This window comes from Vipera berus (assembly GCF_964194415.1).
Source record: "Vipera berus genome assembly, chromosome: 2".
Classification (NCBI taxonomy): Eukaryota; Metazoa; Chordata; class Lepidosauria; order Squamata; family Viperidae; genus Vipera; species Vipera berus.
Window position 1 is genome coordinate 210,295,348 of NC_138203.1, and position 17,179 is coordinate 210,312,526.

The 17,179-nt window shown below is 38.0% G+C and overlaps 1 protein-coding gene across 3 annotated transcripts in view; it reads right to left on the minus strand.

The window, feature by feature from the left end:
- The window catches only part of FAM114A2 (family with sequence similarity 114 member A2), a 46,978-nt gene extending 29,805 nt beyond the window's left edge, over positions 1–17,173 (minus strand). The window contains exons 1-13 of one of the 3 annotated variants that reach the window (XM_081321922.1): positions 17,035–17,173; positions 16,551–16,662; positions 13,251–13,429; positions 11,718–11,817; positions 10,156–10,251; positions 9,584–9,696; positions 7,890–8,024; positions 7,557–7,715; positions 6,992–7,121; positions 5,140–5,219; positions 3,180–3,308; positions 2,880–3,019; positions 582–654 (exon numbers count right to left, since the gene is read on the minus strand). In XM_081321922.1, coding sequence (XP_081178048.1) covers positions 582–654; positions 2,880–3,019; positions 3,180–3,308; positions 5,140–5,219; positions 6,992–7,121; positions 7,557–7,715; positions 7,890–8,024; positions 9,584–9,696; positions 10,156–10,251; positions 11,718–11,817; positions 13,251–13,415 — 1,320 coding nt within the window. In that variant the 5' untranslated portion in view covers positions 13,416–13,429; positions 16,551–16,662; positions 17,035–17,173. Of the gene's footprint in view, positions 1–581; positions 655–2,879; positions 3,020–3,179; positions 3,309–5,139; positions 5,220–6,991; positions 7,122–7,556; positions 7,716–7,889; positions 8,025–9,583; positions 9,697–10,155; positions 10,252–11,717; positions 11,818–13,235; positions 13,430–16,550; positions 16,663–17,034 lie in introns of all 3 variants that reach the window. The other 2 variants (XM_081321921.1, XM_081321920.1) reach the window with 2 other exon arrangements.
- Between the last annotated feature and the right edge of the window lie 6 nt (positions 17,174–17,179).

A 17,179-nucleotide genomic window follows, 5' to 3' on the forward strand; every position in this document is an offset into this window, starting at 1 on the left:
ATCCTTTAAAAATGGTAAACTCTAACATCTTACTAATAAAAGCGAAGTAAAATACGAAGTAAAAAGGGACGTGGTGGCTCAGTGGGTTAGGACGCTGAGCTTGTCGATCAGAAGGTCGGCAGTTTGGCAGGTCGAATCCCGAGTGCAGTGTAACAGAGTGAGCTCCTGTTACTCGTCCCAGCTTCTGCCAACCTAGCAGTTCGAAAGCACGTAAAAATGCAAGTAGAAAAATAGGGCCCACTACGGTGGGAAGGTAACAGTGTTCCATGCGCCTTTGGCGTCTAGTCATGCCGGCCACATGACCATGGAGATGTCCTCGGACAAGCTCTGGCTCTTCGGCTTTGAAACGGAGATGAGCACCGGCCCCTAGAGTTGGAAACGTCTAGCACGCATTTGCGGGGGAACCTTTACCTTACCTTTACCTTTAAAATACTTGACTGATTGTAGCAGTTACAGGAAATAGCAGGACACCTTTCTTCAAAATAGCATAAAACAAAAACAGCAGTATGTGTCCTGCAGGCTGAATCTTTCTACTGTGCCATGACAAGCTTTTCATCACTAGACATCATACAGCATCTTACCCCAGCAGCTGTTAAGCATGTAGCAAATTCTTTAGAGAGGGACGACAATTCTTTGCACAGCATAATGGTCATTCTAAAAAAAAGAACAACACATCATAATCTTTATACATCTTTATCTTTTTATTTTTTATTTTACCATGTCCAAGACTAAGGATGATCTACAAGCTCTCCGTCAGTTTCTAAAGGTCCTGCATAATTTGCAACTAGTATGCCTGGGAACCTAACTAGACGTATGCCCTGATTTTGCCATAATGAGCTGATCTGGAAAATACATGAATAGAAAATCAAGACCTTCTAAAGCTGGTTCTTGGTGGTTTGAAGGGATATGAAGACACAGATTCAAATTAACTTGCAAATATTTCCTTTAGCTATGTATGTAAAAAAAAAGAAGGGGAAAAAAGGCAGCGAGGAGAGGTTTCGCTTCTAATCATAGTAAATTCTTTTAGCAGGGTTATCAAATTGAGAATACTTTCTGGGAGAAATGTTGAAAAAAAAGGACGGTGCAAGCCTGCTGCAATATTTAGTGCTCTTGTGCTCTCTTGAACTTGGTTGTTTTCCTTTTCAGACATTTCATTACCCAAAAACTGGCATCATCAATGCCAGTCAGTGCACTAGAACTGATGATGCTACCTAGATTGGATAATGAAATGTCTGCAAAGAAACAACCAAGCTCAGAGAGCACCAAGGACCCCTCATTTCAACCGTGAGCTACAAAAATTCTTCCTTATCAGTTAGTGTTCTTTATTACTTCTTTTTCCTGGAACCAAGAATTAAACAAAAAATACTGATGCCTGTGAGATCTGGGAGGGCATAGCACTGAGTGCTTCCTTGAAAGCTGCTCACCCATTCTAGTATTGAGCAAAATTATAAATACTTCATATTGCCGTTTATTCTGCACTTAAACCCCGCACCTATTTAGCAGCTTTCCAACAAAAGATCATCTTGATATCTACTAATCTGATACATTGTAGAGGGGGGGGGGAAATCAAAGAAACGTAAATATCTTTCTGGGATAAATAATTTTTAAATATGTTATTTTACAGAACTACCTGAACCAATTCATTTAAAACTTGTCAGATTTCCAGGTAGTTGAGCTATATATCCACAAATACCCAATTCTGTCAAGCAGAAAATTATATATAGCTTAACTGTACATCTCATTTAGTGATGACCTCAGTGACCGTTCACAAATATGACAGTAATAAATGGTAATTAAAATTTCATTTTCTGACCAATGCACATTATTTAGGGCCAAATTTTGTCCCATCTGTCAACCAAAGTATTCAGTGTGAAACTGATTAAGGTCTGGTCAGCTTCATCAATGGGCCAGAGCAGGGGTCCCCAACCTCCAGACCATGGACCGGCACCAGTCTGCAGCATGTCAGAAACCGGTCTGCACAAACAAGTGAAGCCCCATCTGCGGGATGCAGACAGCACATGAAATCACACCCCCTCCGGTCCGCAGAGAAACCTCTCCCCAGGGAAACTGGTGCCTGGTGCCAAAAGGTTGGGAGCTGCTGGGCCAGAGGCTTCTAATCAACTAATTAAGGGCATGGAGCTGTTCTTGTTAATTTGGGTTAGCCGCTTTCAAGAAAGCACTGAGCTCTGAAGAAAAGCAGCTGAGGAAGAGCGACATTGTACAAGATAACTTTTATCTGAATCAGACAGCAGCAACCAGCGACACTTGCATCTCTCTCTTGTGTTCATTTAGCAACCATTTCACTTAATGGCCATTGGAATGGAACATTAATCAATACATGAGGAGAGGGTGTACTCATTTCTCAATGTCCAGTGATAGATAGTAAGACTTTGATTGCCGTTATCAAAATTTTAGATTCAGATTTAGACTAGAACTGGGCACTCTGATTGTTAAGAGATAAATCAGGCTGTTTTCCAGTTTGACCTATATGCCCCTTCCTCATCTCATTCATCCATTATTTTGACTGATCACTTCCATTACTAAAGAGAAATAGGAAGGCTCAACTGAAGGAAAACATTCAGACTGAATGTAACTCTGTAACCTCTTGGAGCCATAAGCAAGCAGAAGGCCTATAAACATGGTAGTAAGAACATTTCCTACAGGAAGTACTGGAGCTCTTATAAGCCTGCGATTTTCCATGGCAGTGTGTTATACTAGATATGGACATACAGAAGTAAAGAATTGTGTAGGAGATTCTTTGGGCTTTTATTCCACTGCCCTAAACAAGAATGGTGAGCAGGAACCAAGTATTTGTTAATCTTTTTACATTTTTGAGAAGAAGGGAAAGAAATAGAGAAGACAGGAGTGATTCATCTTACTGGGAAAGGCTTTTAGCTCGGTTTATAGCCAACACATCTTCTTTCTGCCCATGAAGAACCAATGCTGCAGTTTTGTGGAATATTTCAATGGAATAAGCTGTCAACTCAGCCAGGCTTCTGATTGCAACCATGTGGATATCCTGCAAAATTAGAAAATAATGCTATTCTATTATCTAATTCCACCTGACAAAGATTACATGCAGAGATCATAGCTTAAGAATGAAGAGATATGATGATAGCTCTTAGATGGATGTACCCATTTGAGCTGTACTGTAGTGTTCTTTTGATTAAAATTATTACCTCCACTGACTTTTTATTCTCTTGTTCAGTATCTCCTGAGCCTACGTCAGGGTCTCCTTCATGCTTTTCTGCTTCTTTGGCCACTTGCATGTCGAGGTTTTTAACTAATTCATGAGCAGAGGTCCTTGCCTGCCCAAGAGAAAAAAGAGATACATCAACATATTGCTGATCAGGAGAATGCCCCTATCCAGGCTCCACAGAGAAAAGATAAAAGATCCCAGTCCATAATTATTCCCATGTGGTGATAACAAAATGCCAAAGGCCTGCTACATGGCAAGGAAACTAATTTCTTTAAATAAATATATTATTTTCTTACAGAGACATGGGGAATGTTTAGCCTTCCAGATGTAGCTGAATTGCCAGCATCCCCCAGCCAATATGATCAATGACAATAGATGCCAGAGAGAACAATATCTATAAGGCTTCACATTCTCAATTTGCAGCAAAATGTCACGCTAGCATCATGTCCATGAGGAGGGTGCAAACGGTGTATCTCCACCACAACACAACTTCCTATAAGTAAGTGGTCACTCTTCACTGATTACATGAATTGCTCCCTGCCTTCCCAACTCTAGCCACTGAAAATCAAAACTGCTTCTATCTGTACAATGCCATTATGGTTTTTCAATCATACTGGTATAGAACGAAGGGTTAGAAAATAGCATAATATTTGTAATCTGTAATCTTCCCCATTCAAGACTGAAATAGCTCACATTTTCTTTCTTCTTCTTTGTTGGAGGAAGGGTACAGTGCAATGATTGGGTTAACATATAATATATAAATATAAGCCAGTGTTTGGGTTAACATAGAAGCTATAATTTTATTCCTGTGGCCTGGGAAACTCTACTCACTCATCCCGCCCAACCCAAGATGTTTCATACATCTAAAAGTTCATACGAAAATGTAATCTCTTGTATAAGTATGTAGAAGATAACTATAAAAAATAAGTGTGTCAGATAAACTTTCCAAACCAGAGGAGTACACCAGATTTTTTTTAAAAAAAAATCAGACAAATAACAATGAATAGTTTGTCATTCTCTCCTGGAAAACTGCCACTTACTGTTTTTACACATTACTACAAGGAAATGTGTCTTTTAACTTTGAAATATGACTGGAAATAGTGTAGGTTTGAAGAATTTTAAGACTGAATAAAATCTGGTCATCTGGAGTTCTGCCATTTGAAATATTCCAACTGTTCCAAGCACCAAAATTGGACTTCTATTTTGTGCTTGAGGTGGCAGATGCATGAATTACAATCTCACTTTTTCCTCTGACCCTCTTGTAAAACACAAAAGAACAGAAGCCGGCCCTCAGATCCATTGTTTCCTATGGGTGAAGTCAAAATATTTCTGGTTTTTTTAGAACACTTGAACAATTCTGACTTGTATTGCAGGATAGAATAGAGTAGAATATTCATATGAAAGTTCAGGTACAGCTGTTTTGTTTTAAACTCAAAACAAAACGTATTTTCTGTTTCATTCTACTTCTATTAACCTATCACCTTAAAGAAAAATACTTCGATCGTTGCCTTAAGCTATTCTTTAAACTTTACATGTAAAACATAAAAGATAACAAGCCAATGCCCAGAAATTAGGTTTAATTAGATTAAATTCTGGATATTTTAAAAAGCTGCAACAATATGGACCACTAAGAGTCAGCTTGAAGGATTTATTTATTTATTAGGCTTGTTTGCCACCTATTCCGCCTAGAGGTGATGGGACAAAGATGCACATTGTTGAAAAGCACTTCTAATATGTAATGGCCTAAATTATAAAATTCCTTCAGTTGCTATTATATATCATTAATTATTAATCAATGTAATTTAAATGAATTAAAATAAAAATTAATTAAATTTAAAGTTAGTCTACTTACTACAAGCTACTTCAAATTTCAAAAGACAAACTACTTCCAGACCAGGCCTATGGATAATCTTAAAAGCCAAAAACAAATATATACTCACTTGGAGCAATTTAGCTGGTTTTAGAGAGATGCACAGCTGTGAAAAGAGTATGCCCACTTCATTTGTGAAATCTTCGTCTTCTAAAAACAACAGGAAATAGATTGTGTATTTTCAATAAAATTACATATAGGCTTGTTTGTTGTTTTTCACTACCCGAGTGGGGCACATCTCTGTTTCAGAACATGAGCACACTTTTTCATAATCTTTGTGATCGAAAGATAGGGGTGCTTTCTAAAGGTAATAACGTGTTTCCCTGAAAGTAAGACCTACCCCCCCCCAAAATAAGCCGTAGCTTGATTTTGTGGAGTGGGAGTAATATAAGCCCTACCCCCAAAATAAGCCCTAGTTTTGGGGTGAGGTGCATGCCTAAAAATCAAGCTAGGGCAGGGGTGGGGGGGTGGAGCTGCCCCACGCCCCATTCACCCACTTACCATTGCAGCCTGCCTGTCGTCACCAGCCCACTTCTTCTGCTGCATCACCCGGCCTGCATTTCACAGTCAGAGGCCTTTCTGGAAAGGCCTCTCTTGGCGAAAAGCAGGCCGGAGCTCCATTCTCAGCTGCAGAGGCATTTCCTCTGGCTGCAGAAGTGGGCCGGTTGGGCGAAGCTGTCAGTGTCAGAGGTGAGTGGAAAAGACACTCTCCCCCCCCCAAATAAGACTTGGTGTCTCTTTTGGAGCCCCCCCCAAAAAAAAATAAATTAAGACCAGGTCTTATTTTGGGGAAAACACGGTTAAGTACATATCAACAGCTATGCAACCAACACAATACTAGCAACATAATGGAACAAACATGAATGCTTTTTGTCTTCTTCTTTTTCACATATAAGTTGCCTGATTCATAGACACAGGAGCCATTCATAGACACAGAGCCTTGGTGGAGCAGTGGGCTAATGCCTCCTTAAGTAACACCAGCTGCCTGCAATTAGTGCAGGTTCGCATCCCACCAGGCTCAAGGTTGACTCAGCCTTCCATCCTTCCGAGGTAGGTAAAATGAGGACCCAGATTGTTGGGGGCAATTAAGCTGACTTTGTAATAATGCCGCTTGGGGGGTGTATGAAAGCCCTAATAAGCAGGCATATACATAGAATGAAGGCTACTGCTAAGCTTGTAAGCCGCCCTGAGTCTTCGGAGAAGGGCGGGATATAAATGGAATTAAAATAAAATAAAATAAATAAAATAAATTACAAGTCTCCTCCCTAAGATTCCAATCAGCCACTATGACCACCACGTTTCTCTCTACATTATGTTAGTTAAGGAAGTCCCATGCTGTTATTTGGTTGTTCATTTAAATTTTCAGGTAATTATCTACTACTCAGAAGAACAGAGCATTAAAATACAGGTAGTCCTCAACTTACAACTATTCATTTAGTGACCAATTTGCAATTACAGCAGCACTGAACAAAGTGACCGATGACTGTTTTTCACACAACCATTACAGCATTCCCGGTCAGGTGATAAAAATGTGGATGCCTGGCAACTGGCATGTATTTATGACAGGTGCAGTGTCATGGGATCACATTTGCAACCTTCTGACAAAGTCAATTAAGGAAGCTAGATTCACTTAACAACCGGGTTACTAACAACTGCAGTGATTCACTTAACAACTGTGGCAAGAAAGGTCTTGCTTAGCAACAGAAATTTTGGGCTCCGTTGTGGTCATTAAGTCAGAAGCTACTTGAATATGGTAGCTTTTAGTATCTATTGTTTATTTCACTTGATTAATGAAAAGCTTGAGCCTCTAAAATATAAGCATCAATGACTGAATGCTACAGAATATTAAAAAGCTACCTCACTCGCTTCACTTTATATACTATTGCACAGTCGGTATTCAAGTGTTGGATCTGCATATTTACCTCTTTTTTCTTCATCATCATCTTCATCATCATCAAATTCAGCTAATGAAAATGCTTCTTTCAGCTTTTCCAGCTCTTCCTTTAAGGTAGCAAACTCCTCACCAGAAAGTGTACTTATAACAGATTTCACCTGTTTGAAAAGATACAATGAGAACAGTATATCTGGTAGTTTCATATCCGATATGAGAAATACAGCAGCAGTATTAAAAAAATCGACAAAGTAACTGAAAATGTTTTTTGAAAAATGGTAGCAAAAAGCAAAGTGTTTCCATATACTTGTGTTTCCATATCATACAATGGAATTGATTTTCTTTGGATTATCCCAGTCAGATAACTCCTGGGAATAACAAAGCCTTTTATGCCTCTTACTTAAAAACATACTGACCTACCTAAAGCAGAGAAAAGGAATAGGTAACAACAGAAAGTCCTTTCTCCTGCTTTGATTGGCTTTTATTTACTGGTACTGCAAAGAATCTGTAATTGGATTTATCTCCCAGAGTTTATATAGATCCCTATTCTTATTCCTCCTCAATTGTAAAAAAAAAAATCGCTTAAGGTCATTTACCTTTGATTCACTCTCTCTGGAAAGCATCTCTAAAGCTTCCAAATGAGAAAGCCCCTGAAACTCATCAAAAAGCAATCCATAATGTGCTTTCTTCTCTGTTGTCATGGAAACCTCAGCAGCTGTCTTCTGTTGTTCTCTTTCCTTGGCCTCTCGCAAGACCTACAAATAAAGAAGCTGAAGTGTGACAACGACACCATTAAAAAAGCACGGAGAGAGAAAAGGTTGCTGGCTATAAATTTGGTGCTAGGCTGTGAACTATTATGTTGATTGATAATTTGTTAATAAGAGGATCAGAAATAAATCTCTCCCAGATTTTGTGTGGGAAATCCATACCTGAGATAGTGTGGAATTTCTGTTCATCAAGCCTTTTGTTTTCTTAAATCCAGGGTCACCTTCAGCTATCACATCCATAGTCTTTTTACCAATGTATTCCAATGCATCCAAACTTCCACTTATAACTGTTTTCCCCTAAAAAAGATAGATTTGCACTTTTTTAAGATATCACTTTGAAAGAAGGAAAAGATTTTATGATAGAGATATACTATACAGGCAATTTGAGCTTCTGGAAGCCAAACTTTCAAAATACAGGATTGATCTACATAATTTTCCTTAGGAAACAAGATAGCAAAGTGGGACACAAATAAATAGTGAAAATGTGTTGACAGAAAGTAAGAATTTCCAAAATATGCATTTATAACCCTTGAACTGGCTACATTAAAAAAAAGAGCTCATCTACAAGTGTATACCAACACTGTTTTTAGTCTGCCTCATTTCAGATCAGTCTAGCAAAGAACAACAAATCTTGGGTTTCCTCACTGTGTGGTTTATTGCAATGCATTCTGTTATGGGGCTTGAAGACTATCATGAAACTTCAGCTGCACAACAGTCTTCTACACAGCATAGGGCCTTGTAATTTGAAGGGCCATCTCTCACTGTTTCTTCCCATCCTGTAATATCAGCCAGTTGTCTTTTTCAGATCCCATCCATTAAAACAGGGGTTCCCAACCCCTGGTCCGTGGACCGGAACCGGGCTGCGGCATGCCAGCAACTGGTCTGCACAAATAAGCAAAGCCCCATCCGTGGATTGCTGGCAGTACACAAAACCACACATTCTCTGGTCTATGGAAAAACCTTTCTCCACAGAACCGGTCCCTGGTGCCCAAAAGGTTGGAGACTTCTGCATTAAACAATGCAATCTGATAGGCTCCACTATATTGGATCTATCTATCACTAGAACAGCATTCTCCCAGAGATTCAAATGGAAACACCCTGCTTTCTTTAAAAATGAGTCTCCGAGGATCTATCTTATTTCTCAGGTTTGAACTAGGGTCGTCGACTGCTTTTGTGAAAGATTCAATATGAAAGTATAACAACATTCAAATACTAGTGCTTTGTAAATACATTACATCTTCATTCCAAACCAAGCTGTAAATTTCAACAACATGACTAATTGGTAGGTTTATATATCCTTTTCACTCTGGTCCAATTAAATTCCAAATGTCAACTGAAGGATTGGCTGAAGTTCAAATGCCCAAGATTAGTTTAATTCTTTATGATAGGAAAACGCTTGTAATTCAAGACTTCCAAACAAGGCACATATAACTTACTGGCAATAAACAAAGCAATTATTAAAGATTGCAAATGGTAAAAAAAAACTGCATCCCTGACTGACAATGTAATGAACCTTCACAGAGCCAGGTAGAAGGTTGGAGAAAGAATCCAGAGATTGTCAGGAAAGCACCAGGGGCAGAAGTAATATGTGCTAAATCCAGCCAGGTGGGAGAATGTTACAAAGAGATTCACAACTAGTCTGCATCCTCAACACTCTGGAATGTAAGAGGGAAGGAAGGAAAAACACAGGCAGACATGCAAGGTCCTTATTATTATAGCCAATCTCAATAATATAGAGTCCTAGTCCTCAACGGCATCTATTTCTTGATCTGGTCTACTTTAAAGGGCTAATAACTGAGGACACAGCAATATCAAACCAAGACAGATGTTAACATGATCCTTTCAGTTTCGCTCACTGTGCTCTGAACAGCAGAAGAAATGGTAGAAAACATTCCAAAAGCACCACTGAGAGGTGACGGATTTTCAGTCTCTTTCTTGTCATCACTTACTTCTTCAGAGTTGTGGCTTTCTAAAACAAAACAAAAAACATTCATTGAAGGTCAAAACTGCCCTTAGATACTTCAAAGTATCCTAAACCCTCTATGGGCAATATGAAACTAAGACAGCAATTCTCTGAACCTAACCAGTAGCTCCTATGTTCAGTTATAAACATCCATTTCTATCTAGACTGATAACAAAAACTAAAACTCTGCCATCTTCACACTGCACAAAAGCAAAGGTTTATCCTAATGCAGGCATAAATTTTATATCCTGAACAAAGTACGGTAATACAAAGCTTGCCGGTGCTTTTCCTCTAGGATATACACGTTTCTAAGATACCAGCAATATCAATATTTCTAAGTCTTGTTATTTGGCAGTTAATATGACAGCCTGATGCTCAGCTTGTCTGCCATAGAATACAGATTACTTCAAAGGTAACAAAGGTCATTATATATAAAATATTTTATGTGCTAAGGTAAGAGCTGACCTTTCATTGCATCTCTGGCATTAGATGGTAAATCATTAGGGTTGGGGATCCCTAAGGATGTTTCTGCTTTTTCAATGACATTTGAGATTCCATGACCTACAGAGAAAGAAAAGAGATAATGTTAACCCTGAGGAAAAAAATTGAGATGAATTTCCCAAGAAAGCAAAATAAAAATCAATAGGATGCAGAGAGAATTTTTTATTTTATTTTATTATTATTATTATTTGGGGGGGGGGCAGAATTTATTCTATTAACAATCTTAGACCAGTACAAGGAATGTGTTTATGAAGGATCTGTTGGCACCAACAACAGTGCTAAATTAAATTTGAGACAAAATTAAAATATAGTACATTGTGAAATTAAAACACCCTGACTAGGACCCATAAATAAGACCCAAAAGGAGCAATCAATGTCTGGGCTATAAATGAGGCAGTAACTAAAATTACATAAAATACAACATGTAAAATTACATAACATGTACATAACATGTAATTACATAACATGTAAAATTACAATTTTAGATTTTATGCAACTTCATAAAATTCCTGAGGTTGCATAAAATCTAAAATTACATTAAATACTTCTGTGGAGCAGGAACTTGGCCTATCAAGGTGCTGCAGATCTTCTATGCTGCCACCCAAAGTTAGCCATATGCATTGCAATAAATGGCAGCTCATCTGGGCCTAGACCAAGTCAGAGCAATCAGGATCACTAAGCAGAGGAAGAATAAATCTGGTTTGAATGCCTCTAGAAAAGGAGTAATAAAGAAGAACATGTTCTGTGGTTTTCTGAACCACTGCTGCACTATTTTATATTTGCCATCCAACACTGCAAAGGGAAGAGCAGGACAAGAGAAACATTTCCTATGGCTGCGTGACAATGCATCTATTGAGGCATCTATTGATGGCAGGAAAGTTGGAGCCCTTAGATCTGCCTGTATTCTCCAAGCAGGCAAAATAAAAGTCAATAGGCTGCATTCTATTGTTTTGCTCACTCTAGCCACTAGCTTAATCTCAATTTTCTATGGATTTTTTTATATTTTCAATTAGAAATAACATATGAACCTTTAAGAGCTTGTAAAGGCTATGTGGGTTTGAATTGAGTGCTACATATTCAAAATGTATCGGATAACAAAACACATTATGTATTTTGCAGATGTTTTTAATAACACAAATAACCTCAAAGGAAACATAGCTTCCCACATGACAGCAATTCTTAAACTCTACACACTCCTAAAAACAAAGAGCGTTGTGAACAGCTAAGTCACATTAGATACAACTACTCTTCCTATTTTTCATCCTGCACACATGTGTGAACCTATGGCTAGAAATGTCTTTGTCCAATTTAGCCTACAGTAGCAGTTCCAAATGTTTCTGACCATGGTGATGCTCAAAAGACCAAGATATATTTATTCCTATATAAATATATTTTTTAAAAAACATCTTTTCAGCTTGCTCTATATCCTTCTTTACTTTTCATAAGGTATTTTGTGGTTGCCCCATTAACTTCTAAAAGAAAAAAACTAAAAAAGAAAGTTCATTTGATTTGTAGCATATCCTTACCAACAGTGGCCATTGTAGCTGAAGCACTTGAAAGCAATGATTTCCCCCAGCTTCCCCAATATCCCCATCCTATTTGGGTCTTCTCAATGGGACCTGAGACCTTAGTGAAAGAGAACAAGGTAAACAGTTATTTATCTATTCCTTTTAAAAGGAATTAATAGCAATAACAATAGCACTTAGACTTATATACTGCTTCATAGTGCTTTACAGGCCTCTCTAAGCGGTTTACAGAGTCAGCATATTGCCCCCAACAATCTGGGTCCTCACTTTACCAACATGGGAAGGATGGAAGGCCGAGTCAATCTTGAGCCAGTTAGGATCGAACTCCTGGTAATGGGCTCAGTTAGCCTGCAATGAGGGATGTGGTGGCTCAGTGGGTTAGCACGCTGAGCTTGTCGATCAGAAGGTTGGCAGTTTGGCGGGTCGAATCCCGAGTGCCGCGTAGCAGAGTGAGCGCCTGTTACTTGTCCCAGCTTCTGCCAACCTAGCAGTTCGAAAGCACGTAAAAATGCAAGTAGAAAAATAGGGACCACTACGGTGGGAAGGTAACAGCGTTCCGTGCGCCTTTGGCGTCCAGTCATGCCGGCCACATGACCACGGAGTCATCCTCGGACAAACGCTGGCTCTTCGGCTTTGAAACGGAGATGAGCACCAGCCCCTAGAGTTGGAAACGACTAACATACATGTGCGGGGGAACCTTTACCTTTACCTTAGCCTGCATCCTAACTACTGCGCCACCACAGCTCTTGGAATTAAAACTAATTTCTAGCAAAGAAAAGTCAGGAACAAAATAAAGAATGTGTTTTTATATCTCTATTTTACAGCATTGCAGGAGGACTTTCTTTCTGTTAGCAAGCTTAGATTCTTAATGGAGAAAGATCTGATAAGACATCAAATAAAAAAATAACGTTTATTTTTTATTTGAATGTCTACTTATTCCAGATTAAAGGGGATTCTTAGTAATACAATAAGAAGCATTTAAAAATATTAAAGATATAGTTGTACCCAATCCTCAAATTTATCAATATTATGAGGAAAAAAACATTTTGATTTGTTAATTATATTGTTTTAATGCAACTCTTCATGTCATGTGAATGAATTTAGTCAAGAATAGGAGAATACGCTGCATATTTGTTCCTATGTTTCAACAGTTATAGTCACCTTTGCAAGCAGACTTGTAGTAACTGTTAATGGAATTGATACAAATTGGGTTCAAATTAATGGCAGAAAAAAAATAAGGATACATGTTTCATTTATATTATTATTTTGACTTAAGATGGTCAAATAACATGTATTTAATTTGACTGCACACGGTATGTTTATCTTTCTTAAGAACTCAGAAGGAGATACAATCCAACCGCGGACTGAAATTGATAGATTCAGTTTGAACTGGAGAATTAGAATAACTGACTTTTGTAGCCACCACGTTGCCCCCCCCCACAAATGTTTTACTTTGGAAGACAGAGTGAATACTTTGAGATAAAGCTAAAAATTATTGGCAGATTTTAGCATAAATACCAGTATATTTTGCACCTGTGGCTCTTGGACTGCACTGAGCTCAGTGACTTTGGCTCCTGTTCGTTTCTGGGTCGCTTCCTCTCCATTATTCTTGGTCACCTCTTCATCCATTGACTTCTGCACATTTTCATCAAGTTCACCCACATCTTCTCTCAGTGATTCATTTTCCATTTGGGACATGACCAAAGCATATCCTTGTTTTATAAATAATTGGTATATTTATTTATTATTTATTTATTTTAGCTTAACATGACATATATTTTCAACTTAATTGAATCCCTTTGATTATTTGAATAAAGCACACCAGCGTAGTAAAACAGCTCACATACTACTAAATAGGTAAAATCAGATCAGAGTTTAGACATGGCAAAAAAAAAAAACGTTTTCAGAAAACCTGTAGCACAATTCACCTGGATAATGAGGCTGATAGTAACTAGTTTATTAGTTGCTAGATTATCCACACAATCTAAATATTAGATGACTTTGAAGGCAACTATAAATAGTAAAGTGCATACATTAAGACAATCCTATGCATGTTTACCCAGAGATAAGCATCTCTGATTCAATTATTTACATTGGGATACAAGTCAAGCAATAGATATATACTTCTGACCACAATTGTTAGATAAGTATTGTTCTGAATTATCCTTTGAGTCAAAAATAATAGGCATATTAGAATAATTATTGGTTACTTCAATTCCATTAAGAAAATGTAACCATTTTACTGAGATTCTCTAGATTCATCATTCAATTCTTAAATAGCTAACTACTTTCCTCTCCTTTAAGGCAGCAGGCAGAGGAGAATAATAATATGTCCTGTTTGGTATACTTATAAATTCATAATTAGAATGGCTTTGAAACTGATTGCAAAGCAATAACAAAAGACATTAATTATGTATTTTACAGATGTGTTTTAATAACAACACAAATAACCTCAAAGGAAACATAGAGCGTCCCATATGACAGCAATTCTTAAACTCTACACCAGGCATGTCAAACGCGCGACGTCACGCGACATATCGCAACTTTTTCCCCATTGCTGGCAATGGGGAGGGCGCGATTTCATCGTGATGCATCTGGCGCACGGACCGGCAGTTTGACATGCCTGCTCTACACACTCCTAAAATTGAAGATTACACGTAGTCCTCGACTTATGGCTTATGACCACAACTGAGCTCAAAATTTAAGTGAGATATTTGTTAAGTGAGTTTTGCCCCATTTTATGACTTTTCTTACCACAGTTAACTGAATCACTGCAGTTGATACATTAGTAACCCAGTTAAGTGAAACTGGCTTTCCCATTGACTTTGCTTGTCAGAAGGTTGCAAAAGATGATCACATGACTTTGGGGCACAGCAACAGTCATAAATATGAACCAGTTGTTAAACATCTGAATTTTGATCACACGATCATGGGGATGCCGCAAAGGCCATAACTATGAAAAATGGTCATAAGTCACATTTTTAATACCATTGTAACTTTGAACTGTCACTAAATAAACTGTCGAGGACTATCTGTATTGTGAAGAGCTAAATCACATTGGATACAATTATTCTTCTTAATTTTGATCCCACATACATGTGTGCACCTATGGATAGAACTATCTTTATCCAATTTAGCCTACAGTAGCAGTGCCAAATGTTTCTGACCATTTATAATTGGATCACGGCAAGTCATTCCACATGAGGCTGAATGTTTTAAATGACCAGAGGTTTCATCCCTTAAATGGCAAGTAAGGTATTAAACCACAACTGGAATTCTAAAAGCACACCATTATATTGCTGAAACAACGGCTTCATATTTCTTTCAAGGCCCTATATTGGTTACACTGTTTATTTTTATTTGTTTAATTATATAATTATATCTTGCCTTATAGGATTCAGGACCAAGATATCTTACTGTTTTCCACTTCTTTTTGCTTATTTAGATCAACTACAATGTTCTGCTATTAATTTAATGTTTAATTAAATACATTTATTTAGAACAAATAATAAAATCAATTATTTGCATGGAACAAAGCATGTTCTCCTTTTCTACTTCACATACACTTTGAAAATCCTTTCATTAAGAGATCTATCTTTTTCCCTCCTTGCTTGCTTTCCAACATATTTAAATTAATATGAGCTTTTATTGTTACATATTCTGCACTTATTGGGCTGTTGTTTTGACTATCTGAAAATAGAAGAATATGAATAACTTGTATAATAGGTGGCTATTCTATGATCCTTTGAACAAGTTTTATACAGCTTTTATTTAATATGTGGATGATGACATCATCCCAACTGATATGCCAAGTTGGTTTAATACAACCTACATGACAAGGGTGGGAAAGTGTCAGAAGCATCAGCATTTGATCAACTGAAATCAAAGACCAAGGATAAGATACATCATGGGTGTCAAACTTGCCTTGTCACGTGACGTGTCACAACATATCGCAACTTTTTGCATTGCAGGCAATGGGATGGGCGTGGCTTCGGTATGATGAAACCGGCCCATAGGCTGGCAGTTTGACACCCCTGAGATACATTATCAAGAAATACAAAAATAAAAGCATAAAACATTATTCTGGTTTAACTAGAAAAATAATGTGCTTCCAATGTATCAAATAGTGTGCAAAACCTTGGTCTATTTTGAGAGATAGTAAATGGACTGGTTTTTGAAAGTAATTTATATATCAGATTCCTATGTTCTTTCCTGCTTTTGCCCACTCCCCCCAGTGCAGGATAGGCAGACATATCTAAGTGTAAATGAGAGATGAATCATAATTTCAAAGAAAAAATTGCCTTTGCTCATTTGATACAATGAAAATTACCTGTTTAGTGCCTTGCACTTAACATATGAAATCATGCTAGAAATTTGCTTTTTATAAAGACAAGACTTTTAGCTGGTGCCCCCGCACCAACCATCCCTCACTTTTCTTTGTGTTTCCTTCAGACAATCTTCCCAGCACAGCATATGATGCCTATCTTATTTTCCAGGTCTGTGCTGTTATTATGCACACTTGCTCATAGAGTAATCCACTTATCCAAATGACCTTTCAGCCAACTGTTGATATCTAGAGTCTTACATCAGTGTTGTATAAGGTTTGAAGTCTTTAGTCATACAACTTTATATAAGAGAGGCAGGAAAAAAAACCTATGTAGAGGAGGGGCTAAAGTTAAGCTTATTAAATGTGGCAATAAAGGAGGAGGAAGAGGAGGAAATAGTTAAGAGTAAGCAAAAAAGTAAGTAGGAGTCAGTAAAGACAAGTGTTAGCTGTAAAAGCCACATCATTCCAGGATGCAACCTTTGGTATGAGAAAGAACAGACACCTACCTGAATTTAGAGGATGGACTCCAGTCAAACTGTAATTACCAGCCCAAACTCAGCTACTTCTGTCTGATCTAAAAGATCAAGATCTTCTAAATCAAAAGGATCCTCTGAGAATCTGTGGACAGGGCAAATAAGTACAGAAGTCTTACACTATTCTCTTCCTCTCGTGCATATACACTCCAGCAAAACAACTTTCTTCAACCCAGCAGCCTTCAAACCCTGAAGATTGCAATTTCCATTCTCCCTGGCCAGAAGCCCCACTGCCTTCCTGGGAGTTGTAGTCCAGTCTATAACTGGCAAGCAGTCAAGGAGGGAGACTCGGGATATACTCACGCAGATGGACCCTCTTTTATTTATTTATTTCCACTCAACTCGCGTGGATTTCAAGTGGCATCATCACTAATGGGAACTTATGGGAATAAATGTTCCTAACCAGATCAAAACAGCAAAGACATAAAAAAGGCACTTCCAAGTAATAAAAATACACCTTGTATAGAAACAGAAACTCGAAGGGGAAGGAACTGTCCGCTCCGGGCCCTGCAGCCAGCACGCCTTTTTCCTTCTCTCCACCGAAATATCTCACCAGAAACAGCCACGTCTCTATGGCCCCAGCACGTCAGATTACTGTACCT